The 20091-nt window shown below is 42.0% G+C and overlaps 1 protein-coding gene across 1 annotated transcript in view; it reads left to right on the top strand.

Annotated features, from left to right (window-relative positions):
- CIMIP7 (ciliary microtubule inner protein 7) overlaps window positions 1-19799 on the top strand; it is a 33446-nt gene extending 13647 nt beyond the window's left edge. Inside the window, exons 3-4 of the mRNA XM_034431731.3 lie at window positions 16608-16685; window positions 18648-19799. Coding sequence (XP_034287622.1) covers window positions 16608-16685; window positions 18648-19148 — 579 coding nt within the window. The 3' untranslated portion in view covers window positions 19149-19799. The remainder of the gene's footprint in view (window positions 1-16607; window positions 16686-18647) is intronic.
- The last annotated feature ends 292 nt before the right edge of the window (window positions 19800-20091 follow it).

The raw sequence follows: 20091 nt of genomic DNA, 5'->3' as shown, positions 1-20091 counted from the left end.
CCTATAGCACCACAAATAGCAGGTAGGAGGTGGACAAATACCAGCCCCTGACAATGCCAGTGTGCCAGGGGAAGGAAGGAAGGCTATTTAAAACAATAAAAGGTTGGATTTGGGGGAGGCTGGGAATAAGATAAAGGTGATGTCATCAGAGTATGTCCTCCTGTAACAAGAGTTAATAACAGATTCTTGTGCCATAGTTAAGACATGAGGATGAGCCAGGTGATTTTTACAGTGTGCAAGAATTTTAAGGAAATATATATACGTTTTTCCTCTAATGGCCATGTGCTAGATAGGCAGGAATAGCATGAATGACTACATTGGGATAGTTGTACTTTTTGTATTTGGTCTATCTATCTATCTATCTATCTATCTATCTATCTATCTATCTATCTATCTATTCTCTCTCTCTCTCTCTCTCTCTCTCTCTCTCTCTCTCTCTCTCTCTCTCTCTCTCTCTCATCTATCTATCCATGTTTCCCTGAAAATAAGACCCTGTCTTATATTTTTTTGAACCCTGAAATAAGTGCTTGTCTTTATTTTCAGGGAAGTCTTATTACTTTGGGGCGCATGGAGCAAAATTGGGCTCCTCTCGCCGTCTTACCTAATTTCCAGCTCTGTCTCCCTAACCCTAACCAGAGGAAATGGCAGGGACCAGCTATGCATACGGTTAAATATTTTCAGGGAGGGCTTATTTTCGGGGGGGGGGAGGGTTATTTTAGCACATGTGCTCAAAATCCCGATTGGACTTATTATCAGGGGATGTCTTATTTTAGGGGAAACAGGGTATCTATCTATCTATCTATCTATCTATCTATCTATCTATCTATCTATCTATCATCTACCTACCTACCTACCTATTTATCTACCTATCAAGCAATGTGTGTTTATAAACTGTGCGAAAACTGCATCTCTGCCATTTGGCAATTTGACTTGCAATTTCAGCAGTACAATGAAGACTGTAAAAAGACATTCAGAAATATAAATGCAGGCCATAATTTGAACATCTGCAGTTTGGGAAAGCAACAAGGTTCTATGCCCTTACCAATCTAAGCCCTTTGCAATCAATTCTGGAACTTGTAAAATAATTGAAATATGTTTTTTATAAAGTTCTATTGTGATTCTAATTCTATTCTTCCCTCATAAATGACAGCTGACTGAAAGAATTGGATCCCTGCCGGCAGTATGATTGCCACAGCAGAGGCATCTGGTGGAAATCACAATGACATTACATACATCACAAGATCATCATGCAAATAAAACAAATTATTTGCACCAGTTGTTTTATGATACAAATGATGCAGTACGTAAGCTGTATCATTTGCACAATGTTGTCATGACTGGCAAAGTGTTACTCTCCACCTCCACTCCTTAGAAATCCAGAAAGGATGGAAAGTTTGGCAAGAAAACACTTATTTTTTTTTTAATTTTTATTTATTTATTTATATTAAACTTATTTCTTGCCCATTTTGCTGCAAGGCAACTTTTGAATGCATTGCCTGAGTGCCAGGGATGGGGGAAGAGGAATTATATTTGTATACTCCAGGATAAAAGGCTTAATTCATTACTTGTCAAAATCTAATCTATAAACCAGGGGTGAGCAGTTACTTTTCCCAAGGGCCACATCAGAAACTGGAATTATTGTGGAGGGCTGAAGCAATAGGGCTGTGAAGGTATGTAGGCATGCACGCATGCACTTATGTAAAGTGAAACAAAAAACAGTCACCTTCAAAATAAAAGCAATCCACATGGGCTGGGCAGGGACAGCCAAAGGACCAGATGTGGCCCAGGGGCTGTAAAATGCCCAGGTCTGCTATAAACTGAAATAATTACTGTATATTATGCGGGTTGTTGCGGGAGGACCCGATACTCCCATATTACACCACTCCTGCGCGGCTTGCATTGGTTGCCGGTTGCCCTCCGGGTGAGATTCAAGGTGCTGGTGTTAACCTATAAAGCCCTTCATGGCTTAGGCCCAGGTTATTTGTCGGACCACCTGCAACCAGCGTCAACTTCCCATCGCCCGGTGTGCTCTCACAGAGAGGGCCTACTCAGGGTGCCGTTGGCTAGACAATGTCGGCTGGCGACCCCCAGGGGTAGAGCCTTCTCTGTAAGCGCCCCCACCCTCTGGAATCAACTTCCCTTGGGGCTCCAGTTGGCCCCTGACCTTCGCACCTTCCACTGTGAATTGAAAACCTGGCTATTTATGTCCCCCGGCCTGGACTTATGGGGTAGTATATTTTAAGTTTTTTAAAAACTTTTTATTCTTCTGTGTATATTTGTTGTTTTTAACAGTCGCTTGGTCGATTGTCGTTGTGAGCCGCCCTGAGACCTTGGAGATAGGGCGGCATACAAATTTTATAAATAAATAATAAATAAAATAATATCGCTCCATATGTTAAAATTTAAAGCAAGTTTCTGATGGGAAAAAGCTTGTTAGAAAGTAACATTTTGTTAATTATTTTCCTATTGTTGCTGCTTTAAGGGCTTCTATACTGAAAAGAAGAGTTTAAATATATCCTTAAATATATTATGTAAATAAATTCTCTTGCAGACCTTTTATTACCCAAACTAGGTAACATCATCAGTGCAGGAGTGGGTTCTAATTTTTTTTACTACCGGTTCTGTGGGCGTGGCTTATTTTGTGGGTGTGGCTTGGAGGTCATGTGACTAGGTGGGCGTGGCTAGCTGGTCAGAGTCATTTCTGGAAGATCCTTGCACTTACGACCAGTCCTCGCACTTACGACCCGACTCATTTGTTTGCTTTTAACACTGATCAGCTGTAGGACGGCCCTTTGAAGCCCCGTGGCAAGAGTTTAAACAGTTTTTTTCCCTCTAGTCATCAGCTGGGACTCAGGAGGCAGCAATAGATTGGGGGTGGGACCAAATAAAAGGTAAGAGTAACATGGGTGGGTGGGTGGGTGGAGGGCGGTGGGGGGGAGAACCGGTTCGGTGATGTCATATCGTCACCGCTACCGGCTCGGCCGAACCGGACCGAACCGGGAGGAACCCACCACTGCATCAGTGCTATTTTCTCCTCTATCAAATACCAAATATTCCTCTATTAAATATTCTCTTCTATCAAAATCAAATTCTAAAGGCATTAAGTTAAGATCAGTGGGAATTCTCCTTCTTGTTGTTATCTGCTTATGAAAGACATTGAATCAATTGCAGGCAGCTCATTTCAACTTCAGGAAAAACCTTATTAAAAAAATATATCTTCTTGCTTATATGAATTCTACCTGCTGGGATTTGAGGTAGCAGTTAAGCTGTATTTAATTGCCTGGGCCATAGCCTTACCTTGGATATTGTGGGTTAGATTCTTGTCACTACATTTGGGCATTAATAGCATTTGTCCCCAGTACAGGTAGTGCTTCACTTATAACCACAATAGAGCCAAAAAAATTTATTGCTAAGTGAAACAGTTGCTAAGTGAGTTTTGCCCCATTTTACGGTCTTTCTTACCACTGTCATTAAGTGAATCATTGCCCTTGTTAAATTAATAATATGGTTGTTAAGTAAATCTGGCTTCCCCGTTGACTTTGCTTGTCACCTTTGTGATCATCTTTGTGCAAAAGGTGATCCACATGACCCCAGGATACTACAACCGACTTAAATATCAGTCAGTTCCCAAGCATCTGAATTTTGATCACATGACCATGGGGATTAGGCAAGGTTGTAAGTACAAAAACGGTCATAAATCACTTTTTTCAGTGGTGTTGTAACTTTGAACAGTCTCTAAATGAACTGTTGTAAGTCGAGGACTACCTGTACCAGATAATGGCAGCTGCCTCCTAATTCTATTTTTAGACCCACAGAAATTTTGACAAAAGGTAAAAATCTGTTGGGTGCATCTCTCTCCCCATGCCTGGATTTCTGTCATCTTGTTGCAGAAGTGGGAAATAGAGCATCATTATACCACAACTAGCAGCATAAACTTAGGTAGCAGCAAAGAGTTAATGTTTTCTGTATCTCTTTGCAACCAACCCAGTTGTTGTCTGGATTTTTGTGGTTCAAACCCCATAAGTTTAATTGAACATCATATTATGATAGCAGATTTAGCTCATGCGATTCTCCATCTGCCTTAGGTAGATAATCTCTGATCCTTTCAGTTTGCTAGAGAGATCTCACACTGTTGATTTTCTAATCAAAATGTTAGTTCTTATTTATTACATGCAAGGGAAAAAATGGTAAAGCCTGATAGGAACCAGTGGGGTTCTAATGTAATTCTGGAGCTGAGGTCAGATGCTACAGATAGGGATTCTACAGATGGGGAATTGATAGAATATTCACTCCCCTCTGTGAGAGGCCCGAGCTTTTTTTATATATTCTTTTATATGTTGTGTATTGGGATCCCTGATAGTGATACAATTGGAGAAAGAGATATGATTGGCTTGGGTCCACTGCTTTTCATCTTTTTTTTTCATTTCATTTGATTTATATACCGCCCTACTCCCGAAGGACTCAGGGCGGTGAACAGCCACAAGATAAAACACATAAATACAAAATTTAAAAGCAAAGTAAAACCAAATTAAACAATTTGGCCCAAGACAGATTTAAAACACCCCAATAATTTAAAATAGATTAAAATTTACATTTTAAAAAGGGAAAAAAGGGAAAAAGAATAGGCCAGGCCAGCCTGATGGAATAAAAAGGTCTTAAGAGCGCGGCGGAAGGTGCGCAGATCCGGGATCCTCCGTATCTTGCCGTTGTTCTTTTGTGATTTGACCTTAGTTAGTTATGGAGTTAAAGTGCGTATAGTCAAGGCTATGGTTGCCAGTTGCAATGTATGGCTGTGAAAGTTGGACCATAAGGAAGGCTGAGTGCCAAAGAATTGAAGCCTTTGAACTGTGGTGCTGGAGAAGACTCCTGCGAGTCCCTTGAACTGCATGGCGATCAAACCAGTCAGTCCTAGAGAAGATCAACCCTGACTGCTCCTTAGAAGGCCAGATCCTGAAGATGAGACTCAAATACTTTGGCCACCTAATGAGAAGGAAGGACTCACTGGAGAAGAGCCTAATGCTGGGAAAGATGGAGGGCAAAAGAAGAATGGGACGGCAGAGAATGAGGTGGCTGGATGGAGTCACTGAAGCAGCAGTCACTGAGCTTAAATGGACTCCAGAGGATGGTAGAGGACAGGAAGGCCTGGAGGAACGTTGTCTATGGGGTTGCGATGGATCGGACACAACTTCGCAACTAACAACAAGAACAGTTATGGAGTTGAAGGTTCTTGTCTAGTTTTTGTATCAGGTTGGTGTTTACTGGGAAGTAGGATTCTTTGTCCTCCAGTAATTTGGCTTTTTTGTATGCATTAGGTTCTATGATAACTGTGGTTCCTTTGCTGGGAACATAGTGATAGTTTGGTCCTTCTTCAGGTTTTTGAGGACTGTTCTGTCCTCTGTTTTGAATAGATTTCTGATTCTGTGTTCTTCTGGTCTTTGGTATGATTGTCTGCCTTATGTTTTCTATATATAAACTGGGAATGTATATAAACAGAGCCCAGAGTCCCTAGCAATGATGATGTTCCCTAGTTGGGAAATGAAGCATCTGCAAGCAAACCAATTCAAACTGAACAACCAAACTCAGAGAGACCACACAATTCCTGCTTTGACAGGAATTTTTCTAAAAATCACATACTGTACAAAAATAACCTGACAGTATAGGAACAGATGTACTGTTAAGTTGTAACCCCTAAAGCATTACATTACTTGGTAGCAATCCTGTTATACATTAATGCTGTTTAATACTGTAGAGTGCTTGTTAACATACAAAACATTCTTATTTCAAAACTCTTTAAGAAAATATTCCATGACTCCCTGGATTTTGAAGCCCATAATATCTAAAATATTTAGAAGTTTACATCATTCGAATCTGATGCTACCAGAAGTACCAGAATTCTCACTTTAAGAGAACAGAGAGAAAGGCAGGGGTGAAATGCTCCCAGTTCGGACCGGATCAGATGATCTGGTAGCGATTGTGGCAGGTGGTTCGGAGAACCGGTAGCGATGGCAGCATGAGACTCCGCCCACCCACCTGGGTGTCATTACTTCCTGGTTTTAACCAGGAAGTAATGTGTTTTTTTACCCTCTGCACATGCACAGAAGGTTTTGCACATGTGCAGAGGGTCTGCGTGCGTATGTGATGCGCGCGTGCACTTCCGAACCAGTAAGGAAGGTAAGTACTGTAGATTTCACCCCTGGAGAAAGGCCTATCTTTTTATAATACTATAAAACTTAGAAGCTTTGTAGATTTTGCCTATATTGATTTTGAGTGTTTGCCAATTTTGCAAATACTTTTTTTTGCAAAAGAAAGCAAGACTGTATGTCTCAAACCTATTGTTATAATTTGTCTAATACAAAAACCAGGGAAATTTCCATTTGGAAAGAAGGGCTGAACAATAAAAGAGACTGTTCTTCCTCTAGTGTGATTCATATTGTCTGCAAATAGATCCCCTATGACACATGAAGGATTGTATGATTTGCTGGAATTATAGTGAGATTGATACACATCATGCAGATAAAACAACATAAGAGAAGAATTTAGTCTGAACTTGCAAACAAAAACTTTTTCAATAGTCCTACCACCACATTTTCTGCTAAGTCAAGGTTGGTCTCCTTTTCAGATGGCAAACAGGCTCCAGGAATTTGCACAATTATAAAGGCACTAAAATACTTTTAAAAACATTTTAATGGTTGACATTTCTTGAGACGTTTTGTGGGAGGGAAGTTAACAGTGTTGTCAGTGCCGTTTAAAAGCGTTATTTTGCTAATTCCTACCCTGAATCAGAATATAGCTTACTTGGCTTTTCTTACTGTCAGGTGTGAACCAGCCAGGGGTAAATGTTGACTGACAGAAGGGATGAAGATCTTGAAGGCTTTGGGGCTTCATGTAGCTTTGCATTTAAAGTATTTGATTTTTTTTTCAATTTTAATATAATCTCTAAAATCGGCTTAACATTTTTTGAGCTTTCCAAAAATTAAGTAAGTATGCCTGCAATCATCCAAAAGTTGCACACCTGGGCTTTCTATGGCTTATTCAACAAATCATATTTAATTGGAATTATGTCTATACATGACAAGTGAACACAGTTTTGCTCAAAAATGGAACGGTTTGACGGTACTCACTATATGGAGGAATGGTCGCTGAAGACGATGGAACATGCAGAAGTGGCTAAATTAACTTCTTTCATTCAAGAAAAAACAGTGTCTATATTTATGGCTGACTGGACACCCTTTATTGATTTTTTTGCTTGCATAAAACAGAACAAAATGCATTTATAATTTATGATTAGAAACAAAAAAAACCTGATAATAGAAGAGAATGAGTTTTTGTAATCATAGTAAGAGATAACTTTAATGTTTTGGTCACCACAATATAAAAAAGATGTTGAGACTATGGAAAGAATGGAGAGAAGAGCAGCAAAGATGATTAGGGGACTGGAGGCTAAAAAATGAAGAATGGTCGCAGGAATTGGGCATGTCTATCCAGAGCCTGGATAGCTCTGCAGACAAGGCACTGTAATTTAACACCAGCTGTCTGCAATTAAAGTAAGTTCGAATCTTGCTAGGCTCAAGGTTGACTCAGCCTTCCATCCTTTCTAAGGTAGGTAAATCGAGGACCCAGTTTGTGGGGGCAATAAGCTGACTTTGTATAAAATATACAAAAGTATGAAGGCTATTGCTTAACACACTGTAAGCCACCCTGAGTCTCCGGAGAAGGGCGGCATATAAATCAAATAAAAAAAAAAAAGTCAAATCTAGTGAAAAGAAAGACTGGGGTGACATCATAGCAGTGTTCCGATATTTGAAGGGCTGCCACCAAGAGGGAGTCATCCTATTCTCCAAAGCACCTGAAGGCAGAACAAGAAGCAATGGATAAAACAAATCAAGGAGAGATCCAACCTAGAACTAAGGAGAAATTTCTTCACAGCGAGAACAATTAACCAGGGGAACTGCTTGTCTAGTTATGGGTGCTTAATCACTGGAGGCTTTCAAGAAGAGACTGGACAGCCATTTGTCTGAAATTCTGTGGAGCCTCCTGCTTGAGCAGAGGGTTGGACGAGAAGACCTCCAAGGTTCCTTCCAATTCTTTTATTCTGTATTCTATCCTTATATTTGCTGCAAAGGAAATCTGAAGCTTCTATTTTTTTATTCTTTCTTTTTCTTTCCCTCTTTTCTTTTCATTCCTTATTAGCTTTAGTACAGTAGTTAGTTTAGTGTACAGTGTTAGTTTGTGTACGGTATTCAGGAAGAATTTAAGACATTACGCAGACACTTTTAACAACTAAAACTCCCTACCAAAACATTTATTTAATTGAAACCAACAGAGAAGCCACTGCTTATGTTCCACCTTGTTGAACCTAATGCCTCCTCAACTCTGACTGATGTGCTGAAGAAACTGAAGTGTGCAGATGGCAGCCTTTGCCTAGTGTGGGAGTGCACCTTGTAACAGAAAAAGCAACTCCAGTAGAATATAAATCCGACTTTTAGTTGTCAGTTGGCAAGTGCTTTCCAGTATCAATCACTGGCACAATAAATACTGGCATTGAATAATCATTCCTGGCGCAGGTTGATTACATTCATCAGCTAACAGAGTATCCCATGAAAGTGACATCTCACCCATGAACAGCATGGTTTATTATTCAGAGGCTGATTAACTCTGATCAATTCCTGGAAGAGGAAAGATTCTCAGCTCAGTACTTGGCAGAATACCGCTAGTTCTCAATTTATGACCATAATGAAATTTTCATCAGAAGTCATAACGACTCAAGTTTATGACTTTTTTTTTTTAGCGGCCATTAAACAAATGGGGGTCATTTAGTGAATCTATTATTCCTATGGGCGTTTGTTTTGGTTTTTTTGCTGAAAACTTAAGTGAAAAGGATGGAAACTGTCCAAATAATATTGTAAATCGCAGTTGTGTGGTTCCAGAAGGCTACAACAGGTCATTAAGGTGAACCGGTTGCAAAGTGCCTGAAATATGGTCATGTGACCGTGGGCTCTCTGTGTGTGTGCACGCACGCGCACACAATCATTGGAACTCTAGAACCAAATTGTAAGCAGCTTTTGAGGGGTCTTTCATAACTTTGAAGTCGTTAAGTGACCGGTCTTTAAGTGAGGACTACCTGTAGTATTTATTAGAGCAGTGGCCTCCAATCTTTTGGGCACCGGTTCTGTGGAGAGATGTTTTTTGTGGACTGGAGAGGTCTGTAGTTTCACATGCTGCCTGCATCCCATGGATGGGGCTTTGCTGGTTGGTGCAGTCCGGTTTCTGGCATGCCATGGACTGGTGCCGGTCCACAGACTGGAGATCGGGGACTCCTGCATTAACAGAATGCACTGATAATAATAACTGAGAATAGATTTATTGTTTTAGTTTCTCTTTCCCCCTTTTTATATTAATTTTATTTTAAAACTATACCAAACATTGCAAGTAAATTACTAATGTTAAAAAGGGGAAAATGAAAATCCATTAGTAAAGGCTTTTTGTATGTCATGATGAGATTTATGTGCATAATTAGAATGAAATAGGGGAAGTTCGCTTGACACTTTTAAGAGAATTTGGATTTATACGTTAATTTATAACATAACTTATCCATATCATAATGAATTAAATCATGTTCCTTTCTTGATATGTGCTAGGAAATCATGGGAAAAGACCCGCACATTTGATCCTTCTGCCGAATCATGATTCACAATATATTCTGCATTTTTTAAAAAATTGTATTAGAACACAATTTGAAACAAAAAAGCATGCCACAAGTAACAGTCTTGTCACAATATTAGCAATTTCAGGGCACAAGACTGTAATGCTTCTTTTATTTCAGTGGTGGAATTCAAATTTTTACATTACCGGTTCAGTGGGTATGGCTTGGTGGGTGTGGTGTTGCTTGGGGGACGTGGCTTGGGGGCATGGCAGGGGAAGGCTACTGCAAAATCTCCATTCTCACCCCACTTCTGGGGGAAGTATATTGCAAAATCTCCCTTCCCTCCCAACTCTGGGGCCAGCCAGAGGTGGTATTTGCCAATTCTCCGAACTACTCAAAATTTCTGCTACCAGTTCTCCAGAACCTGTCAGAAACTGCTGAATAGCACCCCTGCTTTATTTCATATATATATTCCTACCCTTCTTCCAAGATAGAAACATAGAAAATTGACAGCTGAAAAAGACCTAGTGGCCCATTGAGACTGCCCCTTGAGTTTGTTTGTTTTTCTCTTTAGTTAATTAATTAGTTTGTTTACTTATTTTTATATTTTATTGATTTTTATTTTATTTTTTATTTTTTGTCAAATGATAAGACATGTGTTCATCCCAAGCATATTTAAACTCAGATACTGAGTTTACTGACTGACCCACTCCCTTTGCTGGAAGTTAGTTTCAAGCTTCCACTACTTTTTCTGTGAAGTAATACTTTCTAACATTACTTCTGAACTTCCCTCCTGTCAGAGGTTTCAGAAGAGCATAGATATTTTAGATTCACAATTTTTGGCTCACACATCCTCTTAAGCTATAATGTAGTTTTGAATTAGTGTAATGTGTGAACCTAGGCAATTGTGAAATAGTCAGCAAACCGTGATTTAAAATATTGTATTATTTTGTAATATAACGTGCAAATCCAGTTTGGAAGATATTTAATAGTTGTTTGAAAACTAGCAACTTTGCTAATGATTTTAGATCTGAATCTAAATCTCCATAATCTGGTATGTATGGTTTATACTGCCCTGTCACTCAGAAGAAAATATTGTAACATTTCATTGTGTCGTAATGATTGTTAGGAAAAGAAACCGAAATTTGTATCCATACAGTATCTGTCTTCAAACCAAGCACTTGGAAATGTTTGTGTAGAATTGGATTTAATTAACTTTAGATGGGCCGATCATCTTTCAAAGATAACTGGGATATCAAAGTCTGATACTTTTCCTTATCCTGTTTATCTAAATAAACAGCTGGGTGAGGTCTCCACCAGTTCAGGATTTGATAGCATCAGTATGCTGATGATACCAAGCTTTACCTCTCTATCCAGGCTGCACAAATGAAGCTGTCAAGTTGCTGATGTAGTATTCGGAGGCTATTTGGGTGTGGATGGGAAAGATCGGATTGTGGCTCAATCCTGACACAACTGAGTAGCTGTGGCTGTTTGGTCCCGCAGATCAGGGATATTTCCAGTGTTTTGTGCAACCTGAGGGGTCCTCCTGGACTCCCCGCTACTGCTTGGAGAGCAGATGGCAGCTGGGCCCAGGAGGGCCTTTGCATAGCTACTGTATGTCTCGTGCACCAGATTTAATTTATATGGCCAATCAATTCATACTACTATAAGTGGCCAGCATCACATTACACAACGATCAGGGAGGGAGGGAGGGAGACAGAGAGAGTAAATGAATTAGAGATAGATAGATAGATAGATAGATAGATAGATAGATAGATAGATAGATAGATAGATAGATAGATAAATAAATTTCTATACCGCCCTTCTCCCGAAGAACTCAGGGCGGTGTACAGCCTATTAAAAACACAAAGACAAGCATCAGTTAAAAATAATTAAAATTATTACATAATTTCGGCTCAGATTTAAAACACCAAAAATTTAAAACACCCAATTTAAAAAATCATTACATTGATAGCCTGGCTTGGCGGAACAGCAGGGTCTTGAGGGCACAGCGAAATACACGGAGGTCGTAGATCTTAGGCATTTCCGGGGGCAGTTCATTCCACAGGGCAGGGGCTCCCACAGAGAAGGCCCTCCCCCTGAGTGTCACCAGCCGACATAACTTGGCTGATGGCACCCTGAGGGGACCCTCTCTGTGGGAGCGAACTGGCCGGTGGGAGGCTGTTGGTGGCAGAAGTCGGTCTCGAAGGTACGAAGATAGATAATGATAGATAGATAGATAGATAGATAGATAGATAGATAGATAGATAGATAGATGATAGATAGACAGACAGACAGATAGACAGACAGACAGACAGACAGATAGATAGATATAGATATAGATAATACAAAGGGCAGTCAAATAATCTGTTTCCTGCAGAGCTTTCTCAAATTGCCCAACAACCTTCTTAACAAACTTCTTAGAAAGGGAAGGTTGCAGACAGGACAAAAATGATTTGATTTGATTTGATCCTTGTAAGCTTCTCCTTAAATGATTTAAATACTCTGAAAGGAAACAATTTCATCATTTTTTCACATTTTGGAGCATAAAAGTTAATTGACTTGGAAAAAAATAAACTTCACTATGGATTTACAGTCGGCTAACCAAAAGTTTGCCCATCAGATCAATTCCATTAGCTTTTCATGCCCGCAGTTTGATGCAAATGTAGGAATTGATCAACTATTAATCATTGATGATGTCTATGAGCTGTCTTGTTAAGCAGAATTTCATGTCAGTGTGTTTGTGTGACCTTGTTACCAACAGATACGTATCATGTATAATAGGAAGGTGTTGATTTAAAACATTCCAATGTGTTGCAGTTGCTTAGGGAATAACACACGTGGCACTTGTAAACTCATTTCTGTTTTCTGCTTCTCCTAAGCACTTATAAAATAAATAGCTCAGGGTAAAAGTACTATAAATATCTAGTAGATCTAGTAGATAGTACTTCTGTTCTACTATCGCAGGACCATTGAGAGTGTCCTGACATACGGCATTCTTGCATGGTATGGGAGCAGCTCTGTAGCGGACAAAAAAGCTCTACAGAGAATCATTAAAACTGTCCAGAATATCATCAGGCTCCATCTACCAGCCCTGGATGACATCTTCAAATCTCGCTGTTTGAGGAAGTTGCATAACATTCTCAGAGACTCTTCCCATCCTGCTTACAATCTTTTTGGACTGTTGCCTTCTGGCAGAAGATACAGAACAATTAAAACTCGGACCACACGTTTTCTGAATAGTTTTTATCCCAGAGCTATAATTGCACTCAACCATGAACTAAAGGGCCACCATCGGTGAGCTGTTGGACAGCATTACTTGGTCTGTTGTGTGGATGTTTGGGTGGTTTGGGGTGGGGAATTTGTGGTGGGTGGTGGGTGTTTGGGGATTGTTTTGTGTGTTGGACCTGGTCTTTGGGTGTTAAGTGAATTTCGTTGTATGGGTATACTGTGTATACACGTACAATGACAATAAAGTTATTATTATAAAATAAATAGCTCAGGGTAAAAGTACTATAAATATCTAGTAGATTTTCCAAAAGGAAGACTACTCTGAGGAAATTTTTAATCTTGTACAGGTAGTCCTCAATTTACGACCACAATTGAACCCAAAATTGATGTTGCTAAATGAGAACTTCGTGGAGTTTTTGCCCCATTTTACAACCTATCTTGCCACAGTTGTTAAGTGAATCTCTGCAGTTGCCGAATTAGTAACATGGATGTTAAGTGAATCTGGCTTCCCCATTGACTTTGATTGACAGAAGGCCGCAAAAGGGGATCAACATGACCCCGGGAAACTGCAACTGTCATAAATGTGAGTCAATTGGCAAGCATCCAAATGTGAATCACTTGACCATGGGGATGCTGCAATGGTCAGAAGTGTGAAAAATGATCAGAAGTCACTTTTTTCAGTGTTGTTATAACTTCGGTCACTAAGTGAACTGATGTAAGGTGAGGACTACCTGTATTCACCATACCACAATTCCAATTCTGGTAGAGCTAAACTCACAACCATTTATTTAGCAACCGTTCAAAGTTACAACAGCACTGAAAAAAGTCATGGCTGCTCCATGGACTTATGGCCGTTTCAGGACCACCACTGTCATGTGAACAAAATTCAGTTGCTTGGCAACCATTTATTTATGAAAGCTGCACCATCTGAGGGTCATGTGTCATGCCCCCGTCGGAGTCTGAATCTGAGATGGAAGATGAACAGCTGACAGAGAGTGGGAGAGTAGCTCCATTGGCTGTGGGGAAGGGCAAAGTCAGGCTGGGCAGAGCAGGGGAGAGGTAGAACAAGGGAGAGGGGGTTCAGATGAAGACCAAGGCCTACCCCCTCCTCATCCTAGGGCGTGCAGGGAAGAACGCAGAAGAGAGCAACGTGGGTTGAGTGGCTTACCAGGAAGGAGAGGGCCCTGATTCCTTTCACAAGGCACACCTGGGGATGGAGTTTAAAGGAGGGGTGTTTGTCAGGAACGAATGCTGAATTCATCTAGTGTTGAGTTGTGGCCTGCATTCCTGGCATTCCTCCTGACTGTTTGAATTAGTGCCATGCTTCTGTGTGCTTCTCTTGTCTTGCTGGAATTATTGCCATTATTCTTCGCTTCTGGGATTCATTATCTTGCCCTGCTGGAGTGATTGATTGCAGTCATTCTGCTTACAGCTTTTGGACTGGAGTATCTGAAGCCAGAAGCTGCTGCAGGTTTGTGGGAGAGTTTTTCTCCAGGCTGGAGAGTAAATGGGACGTTGGAGGCAAAATTGGTGCCAACAAAGGGACTATTATTTATTTATTTATTATTTATTTATTAATTTTATTTATATACCGCCCATTATCCCGAAGGACTCAGGGCGGTGTACAGCCAGAATTAAAATACAAATATACAAATATACAATATCCTAGTTAAAATTAATTAAAATCATTAAATAGTTTTGGCTGAATTTTAAAACCCAAAATTAAAACCCAATTTAAAATCATTCAATTTGACAGCCCTGCCTGTCAGAACAGTAGGGTCTTGAGGGCACAGCAAAAAACCTGGAGGTCAGAGATGTTACGAATATCCGGGGGCAATTCATTCCAGAGGGCAGGAGCGCCCACAGAGAAGGCTCTCCTCCTGGGTGTTGCCAGCCGACATAACTTGGCCGACAGCACCCTGAGGAGTCCCTCTCTGTGGGAGCGAACTGGTCGGTGGGAGGCTGTTGGTGGCAGAAGGCGGTCCCGTAGATATCCTGGTCCTATGCCATGGAGCGCTTTAAAGGTGGTGACCAACACCTTGAATTGCACTCGGAAGACCACTGGGAGCCAGTGCAGCTCGCACAGGAGAGGTGTTACATGGGCGTAACAAGGTACGCCCATAACCACCTGCGGGGCTACATTCTGGACCAGTTGGAGCCTCGGAGTGCTCTTCAAGGGGAGCCCCATGTAGAGAGCATTACAATAGTCCAGACGGGAGGTGACGAGGGCATGAGTGACCGTGCGCAAGGCGTCCCAGTCCAGAAAGGGACGCAACTGGTGGATCAGGCGAACCTGATAAAAAGCCCCCCTGGCTACAGCCGTCATATGCTCTTCTAAAGACAGCTGTGAGTCCAGGAGGACACCCAGATTGCGAGCCCTCTCTGTGGGGGGCAGAGATTCACCCCCAATAGTCAGCGATGGCACCAGCTGACTATACCGGGACGCCGGGAGCCACAGCCACTCAGTCTTGGAAGGGTTGAGCTTGAGCCTAATACCGGTTCTCTGGCTGTGTTGCCTTTGGGCCACACCCCAGGTCATCACAGTCATGTGATTTGCAGCCTTCCCAGCTGGCTTCTGATAAGCAAAGTCAATGAGGGGAAGCCGAAATTTGCTTAACAACTGTGAGATTCACCTAACAACTGCAATGATTCGCTTAACTGTCGCAAAAAAACTGTCCTAAAACTGGGCGTGTCTCCCTTAACCACAGCCTTTCTTAGTAACTGAAATTCTGGTCCCTATTGCATTCATAATGTGAGGACTAACTCTAACCTAATAGCATTGTACAGGTAGTCCTCAACTTACGACCACAATTAAGCCCAACATTTCTGTTGTTAAACGAGACATTTGTTATGTGAGTTTTGCCCCATTTTACGACCTTTCTTGCCATAGCTGTTAACTGAATCACTGCAGTTGATAAATCGGTAACCCTGTTGTTAAGTGAATTTGGCTTCCCACATTGACTTTGCTTGGTGTCAGAAGGTCGCAAAAGGGGATCACGTGACACCGGGACACTGCAACCGTCGTAAATAGGAGTCAGTTGCCAAGCATCTGAATTTTTATCACATGATCATGGGAATGCTGTAAAGGTCGTAACTCTGAAAAACGGTCATAAGTCACTTTTTTCAGTTCCGTCGTAATTTTGAATGGTCACTAAGCGAACTGTTGTAAATCGAGGACCACCTGTATTATGCAGATGGAGAAGAGAACAGAGATATGAGACGTCGGAGGCTACCTGTATCTCGCGCAGCCCAAACAAATACATGGCAACTTCTTGGTTGCTAACCTAAATGTCTAATTTTTGCAGGTTGCAGCGGAATTCGATCCCTGACCAAATATTGTCGGCTGTGTATTTGGCAGAGGACTAATATCATGTCAGGGACATGGTGCCTCAGTGGCTAAGATGTTGAGCTTGTTGATCAGAAGGTCGGCAGTTCAGCGGTTCGAATCCCTAGTGCTGTGTAACGGGCTGTGCTCCCATTACTTGTCCCAACTTCTGCCAACCTAGCAGTTCAAAAGCACATAAAAAATGCAAGTAGAAAAATAGGGACCACCTTTGGTGGGAAGGTAACAGCGTTCCGTGCGCCTTTGGCGTTTAGTCATGCCGGCCACATGACCACGGAGACGTCTTCGGACAGCGCTGGCTCTTCAGCTTTGAAACGGAGATGAAAACCATCCCCTAAAGTCAGGAACATCTTTACCTTAATATCATGTCTTCTTTTTTTTTTTTTTAAGGAAAACCCTTCAAAGCACATATTCTCCAAGCATGACAACCGACAAGCCTTCCCAGGAACAGCTACGTATTTTGAGCATGTGAGTATATTTACAGGGAGGGACAAAAGTGAGATTCCAAATCTCATGTTTCTCTCCTCTTATTGTAGCAACAGAAAGCACTAAATTTAGTGCTTGGCTATTTCTTGAAAAATTCTCGGGTCACTAACCTTTCTTCAGCAGCTTCTTGGATTCTCTCAGGAACTGCTATCACCGGTTGGACATCCTTGTAAAAGCAGTAACCTAGCCATGTAGCTAAGCCAGGGGTGAAATCTACTTACCTTCCTTACCGGTTTGGAAGTGCACGTGCCGTGCACGTGCTTGCTTTGCTGGCATGCGTTATGTGTGCGCATGGACCCTCCGTGCATGCACAAAACCTTCTGCGCACGTGCAGAGCGTAAAAAACACATTACTTCCTGGTTAAAACAGGAAGTAACAACAACTGGGCAGGTGGACAGAGCCTCTTGCCGCCATCGCTACCAGTTCTCCGAACCACCCGCCACGATCGCTACTGGATCGGCCGAACTGGTCTGAACCGGGAGCATTTCACCTCTAAGCCTCTTAATTGCTTACAGCTTCAAACTCTCCCCCAATGGGGGCAGAAATCAGTAGTTTTGGGGGCCGGGATTGTATTGGAATCCACTCTATGTATTTTCCTTTGGTTTGTCTTAGATCCGTGATGGCGAACCTATGGCACATGTGCCACAGGTGGCACGCAGAGCCATGTCACCTGGCACGCCAGCTCAGCTCCGCCGTGCATGCATGCACCGGCCAACCGATTTTTGGGCCTTCTGGGCCCACCAGAAGTAGGGAAACAGGCTGTTTCCTGCCTCTGGAGGGCCTGGGGGTGGTGGGGAAGTCCCGTTTTTCTTTCTCACCTGGCTCCACATCCTCTCTATGCATCTGGGGAGGGCGAAAACAGCCTTCCCCACCTCCTCGGAGGCTCTCTGAAGGCCTGAAACAGCCCATTTTCCAACTTTCGGTTGGACAGGAAGTGACATTTTTTGCAAAAAACAGGCTGTTTCAGGCCTCCGGAGGGCCTCCGAGGGGGTGGGGAAGGCTGTTTTCGCCCTCCCCAGATATATAGAGAGGATCTGGAGCCAGGTGAGAAAGAAAAACGGGCCTATTGGGCCATCACATGCCAGGACCGGGGGGGAGGGGGGGCGCGTGTGCATGCGCGAGGCGGAGTGCATAGAATTATGGGTGTGGACATGCATGAGCATGAACCTCCCCTGCCCCCCGCTTCCTGGCATGCGATGCCAAAAAAGTTAGCCATCACTGGCTTAGATCACAGGTACTCCTTGACTTATGACCACAATGAGGCCCAACATTTCGGTTACTAAGCAAGTTTTGCCCATTTTACATCTTGCCACAGTTGTTAAGTGAATCTGGCTTTTCCTTTGATTTTGGTTGGGAGAAAGGTGCTTTTTCACGAGGCAACCGGACTTTCTGGTTTTTCTTTGAAGACGTTTCGCTTCTCCTCCAAGAAGCTTCAAGCTTCTTCATCTCAGAGGATGAGCTGCCCTGAGCTGAAGAAGCTTCTTGGAGGAGAAGTGAAATGTCTTCAAAGAAAAACCAGAAAGTCCAGTTGCCTCGTGAAAAAGCATCTTTGGGACAACCAGGATCTGGATGATTGAGAATCTCCGTAGACATTGGGAGAAGATCGCAAAAGGTAATCATATGACCCCTGGGGACACTGAGACAGTTGCCCAAGCGTCCGAATTTTGATCAAGTGACCATGAGGATGCTGCAGCTGTCGTAAGTGTGAAAAACGGTCATAAGCCACTTTTTTCGGTGCCTTTGTAACTTGGGTCACTAAACGAACTGTTGTAAGTCGAGGACTATATGTAGTTGATCACCCCTGTTGCAGGGGCTCTTTTCAATGGTCTCTACAACTTGCTTGATCTTCACCTTCGGTAACTAGCATCCTTTTTTTATTTTTGGATTAAATTCAACTTGTTTCATCAGTGCAAGTCTGAACAGATTCTCCTTGTTTTATGGCAGGGTTTAGGGAGAAGGAGAATAGAAGGGAGTCTTCCCAATACCCGGAACTTGATTGACTGGGTCCCCTTGAAGGAGGAATTAGAACGTGATAGGCCCCTCCACTCGAGTTATCAGTACGATTTCCACTCCAAAGAGAAGATTCCCCAGCTCTTAATCCAACACCACTTTCAAAGGCAACCCCTCCAACGTATACCCAGCACCACCTACCAACATACCTACCACAGCTATTGTTTACCTCAACCCAACCCAAGCATACTCCAAGAGCAGCGGTTGGCCAAGGATCCCAAACCGAAAGATCCCGAATCTACTGTTCCTGCCTCCAGTGAGCCTAGCATTCTTGCCTCCAATGATCCTCCAGCTCCTGCCTGCAGCGAGGCCACGGCAACAGACAACACAACAGCTGCAGAAGCTGTTGCTCCGGCACCTGTTTCTAAGCGTTCGGTGTTTCTTCTTCCACCCCGACTGACAGTTTACGACTGTTTGCACTGGCATAATTGTTGATCGCATATCCAAAAGGTTCTGTTCATTTGACTGAGGAAAATGAAAAGCTCTTTTGTAAATGCTAAAAGTAAGAGAAAAATAATTAAAATCTTGCTGGACTGCAGAGAGTTTTTTGTCACAGCGGAGAATATTTTGTAGCTCACAGCCAAGTTCTGCCAAGGTAGAATATTTGCTATGAATGGCACAGGAAGGATCCTGTCAGTTTTATGTGTTATGTTTTATGTGTTATGTTTTCAAGCACACTTCCTTGGACAATTTTTCTAACAAAGGAATTTATTTATCTTTTTGAAGAAAATCTTTTCGTTAAGCTTGTTCAGCTTGTTGAAGTTTAATTGTAGCATATAATGTCATCATCTTGTATTTCAAAATAAGTAATTGAAATAAAGTTGTTAGGGCAGGAGAACTGGGTAAGTAAAGCATTCAGGAAAGGTAGCAGGCATGAAGAATGAGCATCAAAATTTGTGAAAGAGAAAGTTTCTTTCTTTTAGATCTGTCATTAGTGACTTTAAACTTTTCGTATGACAACTGAATAAATGGATACCGTAATAATCTCACTTGTTAGATTGGATTTTAACTCAGCCGGGTCTTGGTTGGAAAATGTCACATGTTCATAACCTTTGGTATGCATTAAACTTTTGTAGGCCACCATTATTTTGAGGTATTGGATTATTCTCTCCTTAACATTATAGTTTGAAATTGGAAATTAAGGAAGTCTAATTGGAAAGTCTTGTAATCCATGCTTGTGCCATGACAGAAATATACCCAATCCCAAGACCCAGATTTATGAGGTATTATTAAGAGATCAGAGGGACGCGGTGGCTCAGTGGCTAAGACGCTGAGTTTGTCGATTGAAAGGTCAGCAGTTCAGCGGTTCAAATCCCTACTGCTGCATAACGGGGTGAGCTCCCATTACTAGTCCCAGCTTCTGCCAACCTAGCAGTTC

Source organism: Pantherophis guttatus, chromosome 2, assembly GCF_059756535.1.
Source record: "Pantherophis guttatus breed Tessera chromosome 2, ASM5975653v1, whole genome shotgun sequence".
Lineage (NCBI taxonomy): Eukaryota > Metazoa > Chordata > Lepidosauria > Squamata > Colubridae > Pantherophis > Pantherophis guttatus.
This window is presented reverse-complemented; position numbering and strand designations above follow the sequence as displayed.